General features: G+C 40.0%; 1 protein-coding gene across 1 annotated transcript in view; it reads right to left on the reverse strand.

Moving 5' to 3' along the window:
- The window catches only part of eif4g1b (eukaryotic translation initiation factor 4 gamma, 1b), a 48,197-nt gene that overhangs the window by 24,482 nt on the left and 6,251 nt on the right, over positions 1–17,464 (reverse strand). The window contains 9 exon segments of the mRNA XM_088078581.1: positions 884–1,023; positions 9,028–9,130; positions 10,198–10,392; positions 10,941–10,961; positions 13,405–13,437; positions 14,359–14,445; positions 16,443–16,480; positions 16,483–16,560; positions 16,794–16,846. Of these exon segments, the coding sequence (XP_087934707.1) occupies positions 884–1,023; positions 9,028–9,130; positions 10,198–10,392; positions 10,941–10,961; positions 13,405–13,437; positions 14,359–14,445; positions 16,443–16,480; positions 16,483–16,558 (693 nt within the window). The 5' untranslated portion in view covers positions 16,559–16,560; positions 16,794–16,846.

Here is a 17,464-nt window from a genome sequence, read left to right on the forward strand (position 1 = left end):
ATTTAGAAAAAATAGTCCACTTTATGACACACCTTGCATTAATGGAAAGAATGTCCTTTTCTCCTCATGGACTTCACTCAGTGTGACGTTTAGAGATGAGATTGATTGATATAAGTGCCTGGATTTAAAAGTCTCTTGCTTGCGATTGTGGATGCAGAAAACAGATAAGGCTGTTGCCTTAACACAAAATACAGTCCACACATAGCAGCAATCATACCACCATCTATCATTCAAGAACCAAAAATATTATTTGGCCCTTAGTCTTCTTCATCATCAAGATGTATATGCTGATTTCTGACATGGTCAACCTTGAGTTTATCACACTGAGGCTGTGAGGGGCTGGAATTTTATCAAAAGCAAAAAAGCTATGGTGCATTGAGATGGAATCAACATAACATAAGAGTTAAAGTTCCTGACCTACACTGATAAACAGATCTTGTCTAAACAAGGCTGATAACAAAAGTTTCCATTTCAGGCGAACAGGTCTTTCAAGTCTGTGTGACTTTCCAATGAACATTTCCATCATCTCTAAAGAAAACAAAAAAACCCTATTCTAAGTTGACTAGTGTTTCATTTTGCTGTCAAAATGTTACTACCCCGAACTGTGGTGAGACTTTAGGTTATAAGTAGTAGGGGTCGACAGATCATCGGCCTGGCTGATTATCGGGGGCCAATTTTTGGCATTTTGCCGATTATCTGTATGTGTGTTTTATTTAAATGATTGGCAATAAAATTAATTAATTGGGAGGAACTTTTACTATGTAAAACCTCAGGGAGCTACTTTAATTTATTCATTTTTCTGAAAAAACGATATCGGTCGACCTCTAATAAGCAGGTAATGTGGCTATTCTGAATGTCTTGTGCAGCAGAACAGTGAATGTACCTGTTTCCGTTCCCGTTTGGTGGGGATGTGCTGTGGAGGCTGAGGTGGTGGTTGCTGCTGTTGAGGGGCTGGGTTCATAATGACGGGTGCCGCCTGCACCGAGGGGGTGAACTGAGGCTGTGCGGGGTAGTAGGCCCCTGCTGTGGAGCAGACAGAGAGAAGAATGTAAACCAACACATACTGACTTAATCCTATAGCCATAACTTGACACAAACACATCAGCGTGTTGCACACAGAACATAAACACACAGAGTTTAAACAATGACATTACAATCTATATCACACATGTTCTCAAAATCCCGTGAGGCTATTTTGAAGCAGTTCGAAAAGCTGCCTCTTAAATTTGATGGTTAGATTTCTTGATGATTTGCAGGGCAACAGCTGTAGTTTTAATGTCATTACAGTGAGGTAACTGCATTTTTTTTAAGCACTTAAGTCTTCTCACTACCAACTAAGGACGTGTTGCATTTAAGGGATCTGACAAATACTCTAATACGGAGCAATCTATAATCTATGTGAACACACTTCAATTAATGTTAAATTCCTAGATTACAAAATAAATAATGTTCACGTTTGGGCTGGCCGATATGGAGAGAATCAAATATCTAGATCTAGATCAAATACCTCAATATCGATATCGTGACGATATCGTAGGGCTGACTTTTGGTGCTTTGAGAAAATATTTATTCAGTGAGATATCAGACATGACTGTAGTGACTAGGTGGGTAAAGACAGCTGGAACTGTCTGTTACAATTACATCACTTCACTGTAATGCAGCCTTTAAAATCAGGAAAAGACAACACTTGCAATATCTAGTCAACGTCAAGATATTGATATAATATCAATTTTATTGTCTAGCCGTAATTTATGTTATGGCTTTAGTGTCTGACCACAGCAGCATTTCTGTAATAAATCTGACCACATGTGAAGGGCTGCAACTATGGTTTAGTGTTGTCAATGATATTGATTTATTGATGCATAACTGAAATGGTTTTAATATTTGTTTTCTGCAGTAGCAACATGCCGGTATCAGCTGCACTCTTTTGCTCGCTAATGTTCATTAGAGTCATTCTGCTGTTTTCTGTAACAAACAAAAAGAGTAAAAGAAGTCAGTTTTGTTAAACCATTGTTACATTTATCTTTCAATAAAAAGAATGATAAAAATTTTAAGTCCTCAATGTCAGTTTTTTTTTCCTGTTGTATAAGAAAATGGCATCAAATATCAATGTTTATTAAGGTATTATGCTAATCTGCAGACTTTCATCCAGTTTCGTCTATATGCCAAATAACAGAAATAATTCTGAACACAATTTCTCAGAGATAAACGTGACTTTGTCAACTTGCTTGTTTTGTCAAAACAACAGTCTAGTACCCAAAGGTATTGGGTACTAGACTGATTTACTATACATGACAAAAAAATCAAATCCTTTCTTTTCAGGCCCTAAAAACAGCAAATGTGTCTTTTTGCCTGAAAGTTTATAAAAATGAATCACAGATATTTAGAATAATTGCAGGTTACTTTTACTGGCCAATCGTCTCAGCTCTATACTTGTGTGCTTTTGCAGCTCATGTTCCCATGCAGTCTGAGAAGCAGGTGACTGAAATCAAGTATCAGGTGACTGAAATCAAGTATCAGGTGACTGAAATCAATATCAGGTGACTGAAATGAAAATTTTCACAAAAATACCACAAACTCAGATTGCTTCCAACACGGCTGCAGTGCAGAAATACTTCTTAAGATTCCTGCAAGCTGTACCTATCAACATGTCCTCACTCATGATAAATCCAGCAACTTTTGAACAGACGTCATCGCCTCAGATCTGTCTCTTTCCACTGACTTCTATGTCATCTCAACATGTCTTTCCATGTCTTTTTTTAAATCAGCAGTTAACAGAAGCAGACATGGCACCTGGACGGCGCCACAGGTAGGCCCTCTGACCATGACACAGCAGCTTCTCTCTCTGCTCAGCCCTGCATTCATATCCCTTATTTCTTAAGGCAGTGGATAATTCCCATGTTCACAAACTTGCCAAAAAAGCAGCTGCCAACATGACTAAGAAAAAGACCAAAGTTTCCACACATTCAAATAATCTCTATTAGCCTACCCGGTCAATAATGTCAACAAGACATCCACCCACTCAGTGATATTACCTGGCCTTGTAACTGCTCTCAGCTACACTTCAGAACCAGTTGTAGCCCACTTTCAAAGGACTGGGGTAAAAAAAAAAAGTCCTCAGATGGCAGAGGCCTCTCCTGCAGTCTGACGGTAGCTCACTCCTGCTCTGCCTCTCTCCCCCTCTGCATGCATTTCAGTCTAACTCACATTACTGAGTCTGCATTGTTGACCAGGAGCAGCGCAGCCTAAATATAGTCAAAACCCCACACCGGCTGGGGGAAGAGAGAGGGAAAGGGAGGGAAGACGGACAGAGAGAGCGAGAAGGACACAGAGAGGGAGAATAGGAGCATGCTCGAAACCAGCCAGAATGAGACTTTTCTTGGACAGTGTCCCAATACTGTAAGTAAGAGGCTTGAGATATGATAGAGCAACAGAGCAATGGGAGAGGGGGGCTGCAAAGAGACGCACTGTCTACAAGACACCTACCCTCTGAGTCCTGCTGCTCTTGAGACCCACGATTTCCCATGCTGAATGTCTGCTGAATGTAAGACTGGGCAGAAAAAGGAGAGGGGGTTTCTCTTCAAACCCCCTCTCTAACTTTTTCCCGTCCTCTCTACAGGTGCCCTCTCAGAATGACTTCTTTTAATGCTCAGCCCTCCCTCTTCCAGCGTGTCTCCGCTTCGCTCCTCCTTCTGACCTTCCTGATTCCTCCCTCCCTTTCACTTTTTTTTCCACCATCCCTCCCTCCCTTTTACCCCCCTCTGCAGAGTAAAGGCAGGCGAGCTAAACTATTCAGTTGTGGCTATGATTTGCCTGAAGACTCCCCTATCTCTCTCCACCCTCATCTGATCCACGCTGGCACCACAACCTACTACAAAGGGGGCGGGCTGTGAGTATGTACATGTATGTGGAATGAGTTAAGCAAATCACTGGGGGGTGGGAGTCTTAAAAATAGTCACCACACTCCGTCAGCACAGTGTATGTGTGCGTGTGTTTACCTGACTGCTAGAAAAGGACTCAATGGTCAGACAGACTGCACCACTTAGAGGTGGGGGGCTCAAATGATATTCTGGGGTTGTTACTATGCCATTAGTACAAGTTTAGGGTGGGCAGTGTAGGTCCTAAAGCCAAAAAAGCCCGACCATATCCACATATACAAGACAGCTCTATCATCTCCTCATCTCTGTGGCTCCGTGGAAACCCGAAACAGCCCACAACACCTCTGCACTTTCAAAGCAAATATAGTGGTTGAGCCCATAAGAGTTTGAGAGCTGTTTCTCACTGTCACATGACCAGTTATTTAAAGTCATGTGCCAACCTCATGTAGTGACAGGCCATGTGATAGGCAGAATGACAGATGTGACACTCCAATACAAACACATGGGACATAATGTCGTATACAGTCAAACAGATATCAGGCATAAATAGCAACACAGCTCTCTCATACTGCGATGGCACAGTATTGTGAAGAGGGTAACTTTTCTGGACAACAAATATAAATCCACTAAATAAACACCAAACCTGGCAGAGTCACACCAATAAACATGACAGACATAAGAGATTAATTGCATATCGTTGATGTGCTACTATAAGACAAAGCAACAGAGTATTTCAGAAACTGTTCATTTTTATGAAATTAACATTTAATGCTAACGAGAAGCCTTTCTAATTTTTGTCAGAAGTGCAGAACCAGAGGTGTCCACAAATAAAATACTGAAAAAGATGGATAGGGTTTAGGCTAGGTTATGTTTGTAACAAAGAGTGGGTGGTCCACTATCAGTGGTTCGATCCCCAGCTAATCCCATCGGCATGTCAAAGTATCCTTGGGCGAGATACTGAAGCACCAAGTTACTATCGATGTGATTGTGTGTTAATATTTGACTGATGAGCAGGTGGTGCCTTGTATGAAAGCCATCAGTTTAAGAATGAATGGATGAAAGCAGCATGCCTTTATTTTGAAATACCCAAGGCATGTCTGTATCAACATTTCTGTCCAAGCGTACTTCCTTCCTAAATATTCAAACAGTGCCATCAGCCAGGCACCAGGCAGTGGCAAGCAGCCCAAAAAAAAGACAATATGGATAATAAGTGATATTTTCTCATATTGATTGCAGTCCCCTGAAGTGAAATACACTATAACCAAATTGTGACAGATTTTGTGATATCAGAAAACCTTGTATTGTTGTCCAAAGAATCAATATAATATCGTATTGTGATGACACTTGTCATTTACACCCATAATTTATTTATTTCTGATTGTTTAGGCAAATGAGAATGATATTGATAAACTCCGGTGAGCACTAAACGTTTCAGTCCGGAGAACATGGACCCTGTTGTGCGGCAATGGTGAGAATAGATCAAAGAACAACAATACCAAGGCCAGTATAAAGGACTCTCAGAGGACTGGATTCAGAACTCAGCAGAAATATTGGGGGCGTGGAATCAAATTTCAAATCAATTATAAGTTAGTCTCAAGTTTTGGTTAAGATTTTATAGACCAACACCCCTTATTACATCACATTACTGCACATTTATTTAGCTGACACTTTTATCCATAGCATCCTTTGAGTGTATTCAACCATGTGGATAAAACTTAAAAATTGCAAGAATCATGCAAGCTCTTCACGTTGTACAAAAAAAAACAAACTGAATCCTTTAAGTTACACTAGAAGTATTTCTCTTGTATATCATCTAAATATGCTATAATGTATTGCACCCACTAAAACTGCTTCAAAATGTATCAGGGTAAAACCTAAAATCTGAATGCGCTGTTACACTGTGACTGATACACATATTAAAACTCCCTTACAGAGAATAGCTTGTACTTGAAAATCTTTGCAAAACTGATCTAGGATTAATCTTGGCTAATTCACAGTGAGTTTGATATTATGGTTTCTACATTATCTTTTCTTCACTGACAGGGAGCATTGGATTAAGCAAGTTGCAATAAAAAACAGGTTTAAATTTTTTTGGAAACATGCATACGTAGGTGCAGAGTGTGCAGAGGTATTGTTCAAGTACTGTGCACATACACTGATGTGCAAATAGCATGACATGGAAAGCCTAATAGGTAGAATTGTGTTTTTACAGTCCTGTATTCAGGCCAGCGCATTCTATTGCTGATGAGCTACAGTTTTAACAAAGACAACACATAGCTCAGATGCCTGCCCGTGGGGGGGTCAGCAAGTTTGTTTTCAGGGCATCCTCACTTCCTCTCATGTAATGACACTCAGCCACCTCTAGAGGGTGTGACAGCACATGGGACAAACATCTGTGGTTATGCTGTGTTATATGGGAGATGTGAGACATTATGGTAACAGAGAATGTTTGATATGAATAAAAACAAAAAACAAACTAAATGTTTATGTACATAACCTATGGCAGCCACATTATTTTGAGCGTTTTATAGAAACATACTCTCATACAGTTGCACACTGACAATCTGTAATGCTCAATGCAGATGTTATTTATGCTGACACGCTTTAATCTATCTTAAGTTCTGAGTTGTCTAAATGTACAGTGAAAAACAAAAGTGACATAATTTGTAAAAAACCTGGGTGTTGCAGCTATTAAAGATGAATCTTTTAATGGATCAACATCAGTTTTCTTGTGCTGAATTCAGATGCCTTTCAGAAGATATTCTACCCATTTCACATGAATGCTTTATCTATGACAGTCAGCATCTTTTAATACTTTCCAGCACGCAGCCACACCCCTCAGTAAAGTCATCTCTGCTGATTTCTCACAGTGTGGTTGCTGAATTTCATTACACATCCAAAACGTCGAAGAAATTTTGAGGCTTTTTGGTTCTGAATTTACATTAACATACAATTTACATTAAAAAACCACATACACATCCTGCTACTTAACCTTCTTTAAATCACATACACACACACACACACACACAGTTTTGATTGACACACAGCATGATTACAAGCAGATTCAGGCAGAATAAGTTCAATCACCTGGTCTATTACTTCCTTTTTCATATTAACATGTCCTAGGAAACAAAAAGTGTCGGAAACACTAATGAGACTTCTTGGGTTGACTTGAGATAAAAATAGCCACAGTGAAGAGCAACATAATAAGTCTGATTTATTAAAGGAAGAAAGGTGCTCTTATGTAAACACTGCCGTAAGGAGAAATCCAAAATAAACAGGAAGGCCCCGTATCAAAAGCCAGGTGTAGGTCAAAATTGGGCAGCAGATAAACAAAGCCAAAATCTCCACAGCAAATGAGAGTGTCACAAAAAAAGAAAAATATTAATATTACAGCAACTGCAAAAAGGTAGAGCTGAGAGGTAAAATAATTTGCCTTTATAGACTTGATGTGCAAGACATTAGCAACCACTAATTATGATTTTGGTAGATTTTTTATATTTGCATACCTTTCTTAACTTGCTATAATGTACTCTGTTAAATGCTTTTCTTGTGTTATTTAAAGTGTTATGGTGAGTGTGTTGTTTGGATCCTACTGCTTTTTGGCGCTCTAACTGACGAACACCACATCCACACTAATACTTTTGTTTTAAAATGGTGTTTAAACCAAAAATGATCTCTGTACCCACAAGCATTTAAGCACTATTTCAGAAAATATCTCTGTCCATATTACCACACCTGAAAATTAATTTCACATGACCATTCATTTATACTGGGCATGCAAATATCAGCATAAACGGGAAGAGGATTGTCTACTTTAAAGTCAGCTGCGTAATTACAGAAAATAACGTAGAGAAGATGAAAAGTGAAGGCCAGACGTGTCTTTGTCTGGAGTATTTTGTCTAGGTATTGTACTTTGTCTAGGTATTGCTGTCAAGGTGGTTGAAGAAAGACTGGCGCTGCATTTCATTAGTAATTCCACTTGCCCTACTTCACGTCCCTCAACCCTCGGTATTACATAAAAGTTGACGTTGCACGGAGGCTACTTGGGAGAGCGGAGGGAAAGCGAGTGGGGGATTGCAATGAAACATACCTGCCCTCGTTCACTTTCAACCCAACTGTCACGGATCGACCGCCAATTGCAGGATTAGTGCTGTACTGCATTTTACAAATCATCACAAATACACAGGCTATAAGAAAATAAATACCTGCAGACGCCTGTCTGTGGGCTGAAGGCGTCTTCTGCAGATAATTGCAATACACCGACAGTCACTTAGTAATCAGCTACATCAGTTTCTGATTTAGAAATGTCTGGATGCAATCTGTATCATGATTATCACAACTAGTATTTTAAATAGGTTTATGATATCTTGCAAAACAGGTATTATTGCCATGCATTTATAGATGTTGGGAGTACAGAAATCACGAGCTGAACAGAACAACAACATATGTAAATAGTAACTGCAATATTATTATCAGTTTTGGAGTGGATCTTTAAATGTGTAAACCTATACAGACCTATGAGATATAATAAAAAAAAGCGAAGCTAAAAAGCATGACATAGTGCATGCATATCATTTCATTTTCTATTTATTTACTGGTTTATTCATCTTCAGACCAGAAGGGTGAAAACATAAATGGTATGTAGAGCTACCTAAAAAGCTTCAGCTTGACACGACTGAAAAGACCCGACTGGGAAGCAATAATGGATGTTGGCATCACGATTTCTAAAAAGTTTCTGCAAGTTAGACAGTGTGTGGGAATTTTTCACTACGTTGTGTTCTGCTTGCCCCTCTCCTGTACACCTGCTGGAAAATTGATGTGTGGAGTTTTCTTTTCTACGGCTGAGGTGTCCAATTTTCCCCCATCTAAACAAAAACCCAGCCCCAGAGTTTTCAAACTAAAATCAAGGTCAGTAGAGTTGTCAAAAGTCTCTGTTTTAGGGGTCCAAATGCACTGGAGTAGTGTAGATGCTTGGTGTAAACCTACAAATAATTACGCATTTTGAAACAAAAACGTATTAGCATGGATGTAGCAGGAAGTTTGAAATTTCTAGGGCCAGCCCTTGCTCCTGTGTCAGTTAAAAACCCTGCTAAGTGTCTCTCTGAGTGTGAGTGGCTCAGGTGAGGCCCCAGGTAGAGCCTCTTACCATAAGTACCATATTCAGCGGGGCTGGTGCCTGGGTAGAAGCCTGGTGTGCCTCCCGGGACTTGGTATTGCTGGGGTGTGGCCACGTAGGTTGCTGACCGGTACTATGGAAACAGAGAAGAGAGAGCACGGAAGAAAGGACAATATTATTAGATACAGTTATGAGAGCAATATAAATCATGGCAGCAAATATGGGCCTGCACAACAACACTTTTCATTCTCTTTACAATAAACAGCATTAGGCAATCTGAAGGGACTAATCAATATTGTGCAAGTTTATATAATTTATATAAACAAGAAAATTACAACAAAATCTTTATATTACAGATTTGATACGTGGAAAAATTTGGAGGGCTGTGCACTATTAGCTGTCCACATTAAAGCTCTGATGGGGCCTGTAAAAGCCAGGCGTGACCCCATATGAACCTGCAGAGTCCGTCCAAGCCCAACCCAAGCCCAACCCACAGCAGCAGTTTTGAGCCCTGTAAAAATAGGCTTATATTATATTACATTCTATAAATTATAAAACAAATACTTTAACATTACAACCTGTATTACAAACTAAGGGCTGGCATGTTTCCTTGCACCACTTTTCCTTCTTCTCTTCCTTCTGTTAGTCTGTCATCTCGTGCATGACAGGTTCAGCTTCGCTCCCCGGTGCGTCTAGTGCGCACGGCGACCCATGGCGATGCAGCGCCCAGATGATGATTACCACTCTATGTTGCATGTTACGCACATCTCTCCCACTGCTGGGGAGGCAGAGGCGAACACTGCCATTTTCCATCCCTCTCTCACATGCATGCTCTCTCCCCCGGTTCTCCACATGCTCCATTGTTCACTTTCCCTCTCTCTCCTCCCTCTTTCCCTGTTGATTCAGACCATTAAAGCTCCTGCTAAAGTGATATTTAAACGTGAGACAGTTCCCAACATTTTCATTTAAAAATAACAAATAAATAATGTTAAATCAGCAGGAACCCAACCTGATTGAAGCCTGAGGGAAAAGTGAGAAAATGCAGCCTGGCCTGGCCCGACCTGAACCCGGCAGGTTGGGTCGGGCCCATTTGAGTTTAGGCAGAGAATCAGAGCTCTAGGCCATAAACCATATGGCTCCGATAAAAAAACTAATTTGACAACATCACTACTTGAACATTCCTTAGTTTGTGCCCCCTACCTGTCCAGGTATGAAGTAAGCAGGTCCCTGTGGTGAGCTGGGGAAGGGCAGTTGTTGTCCTGGGATCACCATCATTTGGGAGCCAGGGCCCGGCTGGTAGACATGGGTGGGTGTCACAGGCCGAGGGCCACTGCTGGGAGGGACACCCCGAGGCCCACTGCTGGGAGGCAGGCTGGCCCTGTTGGTGTAATAGGGCTAGAGAGGAGAGAGGGGAGCAAGAAATGTGGTGACAGACCAAAGAAATGTGAGGATGAAGACAATATGTTTGGCGGTGGGAAAGACAGAGAGACGCCACAGGACCAAGACGAATGGGATGGAAATAGGGGTAAGAGAGCGGGAGAGACAAATGAAGAAATTATTAGTTACCTTTTTGAAACCTCTGACATAAAAACCATCCCCCATGCCCGTATATGATTTTATCTCCTGGACCAAGTGGAGCTAGCCAGTCCGGCCTAATAGCTAGGCTCATAGTTTGTCCATGAATCTATGGCTTGACTCCAACTGGAAACATATTGGCCCTGCCTGCCAGAAGAGATAAAGCAGCTAATGCTGGTTCATTCAGAGCCTCCTCATTGACATTCTGCTGCTGGCCTGGGAGAGAACCGACGTAGCCAGCAAAATGACACCAAGCCAACAAAGCACAACACTGCCAAATATTAGACACACACACATATGCACTCCTCAAGATGGTGAGAAAAAAACAAGGGGAGGGAAAAACTAGAAGAAAGAGGAAACTGAGTTACCTGTAGCGACCTGAAGCTTCCCTTCAGCAGCGCAAACACACATCACACAGAGACACATCAAATGGAAGCAAGAGGAGGGTGGGAAGAGATGGATTGAGAGAGAGAGAGCACCACAATCAGTTAGAGCAAAGCACCCAGGAACTGTCCGTTCTGAGCCAAGCCGTGAATTAACAAGCAGCATGCAGAGAATAGGCAAAGCTTTGAATCCAAATAAACTAAGTTTGGTTACTCTGGAATAAAATGCAGACTGAAACTATCACTGAGAGATTAATAACTTCGATGTTTTCATCATCATTTTACATCAAATTCATCACTTTCTTACAACATTTATGAAGGGTGGTGAAACACCTGTACATCTTTACATAGGACATTCTTGCACACATATTTAGCTACAGCTGTAATTCACTGCAGTACTTACATGCATTCCCACACGTACAGTAGTTAAAATATTTAATGAAAATACCTTTTCTGAAAAAGTATGTTATATTGGTAAATATTTATTACCAGTAATTAATATTCTGTGACATTTAGATCTTTTTATAGTCTTAGGGTTTATCAGAACTTTTGGCATATCATTTGATGAAATAAAGTATTTCCCTATTAATTTCTTAATTGCGGGACACTAAGGTCCTTTCTACATGTATACAGATGTTTCTGAATATTTTCCTTCACATTTAGGCCTGTCGCCCAGACGGAGATGGAGTTTTAGCTCACTAAAACTGAGGTGCAGCTTTTTCAGAACTCCAGTTACACTGTATAACCCTGTGGATGTGTAAAAAGGAGTGTTTGGGAAACTTTGCTTTGTGTAATGCGCCAAAAACATTCACAACAATGGCGAACAACCGGTTTGTTCACTTTGTTAACACCATTTGGTCTTGTGACTACTTCTAATCAATGGTGATAAACACAGAATTGTATTAGGGGAAACTACTATTTTGTAAGAGGTGCTCTCTTTTACTGTTTATATCTTTCTATATATCTATCTATATCTATATCTATATATCTTTATAGTCAAACACAAGATTCCACTGAGGTGGACAATAAAGTCCCTCTATCTCAATCTATCTCCACTAGGTGTTTTGAAAAAAGTAAGCTCAGCCTGTACAGACTTTGTGACAAGGGGAGACTGCTAACGCGGGTGAGCGTTTTAAGTCATTTTTTGTTCGAGTATAGGGGTGTGCCATATCATATGGTTCATGATAATACCAGCATAATTTTTAAGGTGATAAGAAAAAATTTATATTGTAATAATAGCATTATTTCAAATTGTAACAGAATGTCGTCATACTGTTAGATATGGCAAAAATGAGCGTGACTGAAAGCAGAATTGCTACTAGTCAGGAGCAACGTCAGTAGTGTGGAATCAGTGGCCTGGACATCCTGAATGATTTATAAACAACTGCAGACTTTTCAGAGTCTTTTTTTGACTTACCACTCAGAGTAAACTGTCAGCGGCTCAGAGCAGCAGCGCATAGTCTCTCTCTCCCTCTCCTCTCTCGCCTTGCGCACAAGGGAATCACTGTCATCCAGGATTTTTGTCATAAGCCTGTTCTAATGTAAACCTACTTGATGCGTGCAGCACAACCAAAAAAAGATATATGAATGTAACATAACAGCCTGTCAAAATAAATGCAGGTCTGCATGTGCAGAGGGTCAGCGGTCAGAGTGACACACGCTAAAGCAAGAGTAGAGGAGAAATAGCAGCGGATACAGGTCAAGGTGGAAAAAACAAATCAGTCATTGATGTATATTTATTATTTATATTTTGAAGACAATATTTTTTGTAACTGACAGCTGTTTCAATGTGTAATGTGTCACTTGTTATCAGTTTTATTTTGTTGTAACATTTATATTTTATACAGAATCTGAAGCTCACTATGAGTTAGTGTTGTTGTTTACAAACTAAAGAACTGAGAGAGGATTTTTGTTCAGTTTTTACTGAATATTTGAAGGCAAACTACATTTGTGTTGAGATATACAACACTTTTTTGTTGCAATTCTATGTTCTTGAAAGTAATAATATAATATTCTCAGTATTTTTGTCATATTGTCAAGAATATCATTATTGCAAAAATAATGATATTATTTTACGGCTATATCGCCCACCTCTATTCTAGTGCGTACTTAGATATTTTGTGAAACAAGGGTTGTGGGGAAAGAATTTTAAACTGAAGGGGGAAATATGTTTTCAAATATACCTGTATACATGTAGAAAAGGCCTTAGACTGGGACTTATCACACATTCGGTTAACTATTCTGGTAAGCTTGCTTTCTAAAAGCAAGCATGGTTACCCCTAAGATCACCTAACATTATTGTAGCTCTCAGTTAGGATGTCCACACGTATGTTTTTAGTAGCAAAAGCAGATATTGGAGCCTCTCAATATTCTCTAATGCTTCTAATATCTGTTAGAGGACAGGAAAGGCCCCAACCCCCCTTGTGTTAGTCACTTGTGCTGTTAGTACCTGTTGGTGTATAGGCCGGGGCCCTGGGGCAAACTAGAGGAAGAGAGGCAGACAGGACAGAGGTTAAAGAGCACAAGATCCATGCTTCAATCTCCACTGACAGGCTTCTTCAAGTTGTGCTCCTTTACAACTGCACTGTATGGCTAATATTCAACTCTTCAAAAACAGCAGTAAGCCTGTCCTCACTTTCTTAAACTGACAACAATACACCTACTTCCATATTATTTTACGTGTAAAAACTACAGAATTAACCCTAATCATTACAGCAGACTCTATAGGAGATGATAAATAACTATGAATAAGACTGCTTGCAAAACTTTTACAGATTCAATTAAAAGACAAGGTTCTGTCAATTAGTTGATTGAGCTTCAATCCATTACAATACTTGCAGTTTGAGCTATTTGCACTTTTCTAATCATTCAGAAATACTTGAGAGTAAAAGAATCTACACCATTTAGATACGGTCACTGTAACCGAACTAGGCAGTGTGATTTTGTGAGGTAGAGTACGCAGGACAGGCTGACACTGACAGTTAGAAAATGGTGCAGAACTGGTGAGAAGTAGGCATACAGACATGCAGGAATTGTAAGAAATTCACAAAGATTCAGAAAACTGTACACTATGATTTCCATTGGGAAGATTTCAGATAGCAAAAGCGAGTAGCAATTATGCCAAACTTGCAAACACAGGAACATTTGCAGCGTGAAGAAAAGACCTTGACACACTTTATCCCAATTTTTTATCCTGATTGCTTTGTCTGTCACTCATCTGTCAAAAGTGGGGGGTTTGGAATAATACAAAACATCAAAGAGGTGCAGTACAGCTGACTGTTTTACGAACTTGAGAACTTCTTTCTCTGAATTGTGATGTAAGGAGGTTTTTGTTTTTTCTAAAAATGGAGCGAACCAACAGTGTGGGTGTGCTGTGGGCACGGCGAGCAGTGGGCAGGCCTACCTGTCGGGCCTGTGGTGTTGGGTTCATTTGTGGAGGCGGTGGGGTGGCAAACACAACAGAAGGGGGCTGCCCAGGGGGGAATGAGGGCTGCAAGAGACAGGAAGTGATGTCAACGGCAGAAAAGTGGCACGCAGGAGGAAAAGAGAGTGGGGAGGCAGAGATAAACAGTAGACAGGTGGTCAACAAGTGCACAGCTACTTACGCTGATATTTGTGGTCACAATTGACAGATTATCAGCCTGGCCGATTACAGGGTCCGGTATTTGGAATGTTGCCAGTGTTTTATTTAAATGATCGTCAATAATATTAATTCATTAAATAATACAGAGGAAGTGTCAGCATGGGAGGAACTTTAGCTATATAAAACCTCAGGAAGATGTTTTTTTATTAATTCACTTTATTAGAAAAGTTGTATTTGATGATGAACGTTTCAGTTTTGATTAAACATTTGCTTAAAGGCATTTAAATAAAGTTTTGTGCTTGGATTTATATGTTCTAAATTCTAAATACTGGCAGAAAGATTTTCATTTTCATTGTAAATGCATATGGGTTCCGAATATCGGTTATCGGTCTCACTAACTACTAATAATTGGTATCAGTATTGGCCTAGAAAAAAAACGGTATCAGTTGACTCCTAGTCAGAGTATTCTGCTTTTTCACAATACCAGCATCTTTTCATATTTAAGCTGATGGATAGCAGACAAGGGGGCAATGAATATACAAAGTACCTTAAGTGAGAGGTGGGAAAACTTTATAAATTTGATTATACTTTTTTTTTTTTTTTTTTTACAGAAAAACATCAGGTATCTGCTGCAAGTTGCTGTGGACCTGGCAACAATGACGATGCTGTAAACTACACTGGCATTCAACAACATGATGGCAAGGCTGGAAATGGACATAGAAGTCATAGTTAATTCTGACACTACCACTAATCATTAGAAATGGGTACCGAAACCCGGTATTTAACAGGCACTAGGGCCAAACTGTTTAAGATCGGAGTGCTCCGGCGCTAATGGTTCTGCTATCGGTGCTGGAGAGATAAAGAAATTATTTTTCTTGTTTATTTAGGGTTACTTAAATATTAGCTTTTACACTCTTTATCTCACCAACTCAGCTTCTAAATTGTAATAAGATTATGATATTTGTCTATGAAGCGTTTTCACTCTTAAATCCAGAGGAGAGCTGTGTGTCTCTGGCAGCCTGGTGTGTGTGCGAGGGGCGGGGTCAGCTCTGCCACTCTGTGTCTCTCACACACACACACACACACACACACACACACACACACACACACACACACACACACACACACACACACACACACACACACACACACAGGTCCTGCTCTCAGTCAGTACGTGTACACGATGTTAGTCTGACTGAAATAGGACTAAATTACATTTCTCGAAATCTGACACAATCGGACCCAGATAATGAGACTGGAAGTCGAGCTATTCTGTCATGTAAACATCTTAGTCTGACTTAAACGGGACTAGGTGTTCTGGGCGTGCTCCTAGTCACCACACCAGCCGGGTTAGGGACTGTTCCTTACTTCTGAGAAAACAGGTCAGGCAATAAAAGAAAAATGTAAGCACTGAGGAGGGACACCAAGTGATGTCCTGCTGTGAACAGGGCCACAGCAAAACATACTTCAGCCACCTAAAAAAATCAACATCAGTTTAACTGTATTCAATATTTAAATTTTCCTTCTCTTTACCTTCCACAACAGCTGATGGAGGCAGCTGTACACCAGCAACCCTGTTGTTCAGTAGAGTAAAAAGTTTTTCAGTACTATCTGTAAGAGTTGTAGTACCATTTAAATTTTTACAATACACATCCTTACTAATCACAATGGAGTACAGCTACTGCATTGTGGGACTGTCTGCTACATTGCTGCGAGTTGTACCAAAGAATGGCTTTCAGCTGCTGCAACCGTTCTCCACCAGAGAGAGAACATTGTTGTGTGAGCTGCTTTTCATTATGTGCACACAAATGCTGTCACCACAGCCCGTTTTCTTTGAGAAACAAAGCGGTATAGAGCAAGATGTTTTTAAAAAAAAAAAAAAGACAAGACATGAAGTTAAGTACCTGTGAAAGGCCAGGGGAGGGGCAGGGTGGGGGTGGAGGGGTCCTGTTATAGGCTGTGGTGCTTTATTCATTTCACGGAGTTCTGCATGGGGAGGCGGATGTGGACCTGTGTACATATCTGATGAAGGATAAAGAGAGACAATTTTATACAATGTGTAGCAGAGAGGACAGAGTGCAAAGATTTTGTTTTTAGAGAATGAGTTAAAATTATCTTGGATGGAACTTTAAAAAATTAAATGAGCACAACACTTCCAACATGCAGAGAGTTGAAATTACATTCAGATTTAACTTGAGAATTAAAACATAATTTGACGTTTCCTTTTAATATTCACAGCTCAATTGAATACTTACATTTATGAATCTTTTAAGGTCCCAAGTGTGGTTACACTGAGGAAAGTTTTTTCCTAAAAAACAAAAACAGACAGAAAGGGAAACCTGGTCAACAATGAGCATATAATGGCTAATAGCACATCCAAAATATTTTACAGCATATGTGTTACCGTGACTCCGCGCACAACATTGAAAAAAAGCATACAACAACAAATAGTTAATGAGTTGATGAACAATGTAACGGTGCAGTGTCATGAAGCCAAGATCATCTTAAAGGCTGAAAAATTATCTTCATTCTAAACATTAGTGGTGACTTACAGTTTGAATTGCCCTGAAAGGTTTAGTTTCAGAGGTATATTTAAACAGAGTATAACAAACATCTTGTTAAGTCAATTTGTATTAGATTAATACAGGTGAGTGTTGTTAGCAAACACCACCAAAGCAATGTTACCGCTTAAGTAAAGCATGTGGGTCAAAAAACCCACACCTGAAGCTAAAATTACAACGGTCAATTTGGCCCTCAGGCTCTGGTTCACCCAACAGCTTTTTCTAACAGTGTATTGGACAAAGATGGTTCCTATCCACCAGGCAGGCCAAAACACTTCTCAGCTCTGTCTTTCTAGCTACAGAGATCCACTTTAAAATAGCAAGCAAATGTTCAGAATGGATTTCAATTATTTGTAGACCGGGCA

Source organism: Plectropomus leopardus, chromosome 6, assembly GCF_026936395.1.
Source record: "Plectropomus leopardus strain MGB_pleo_1.0 chromosome 6, ASM2693639v1, whole genome shotgun sequence".
NCBI classification, from domain to species: domain Eukaryota; kingdom Metazoa; phylum Chordata; class Actinopteri; order Perciformes; family Serranidae; genus Plectropomus; species Plectropomus leopardus.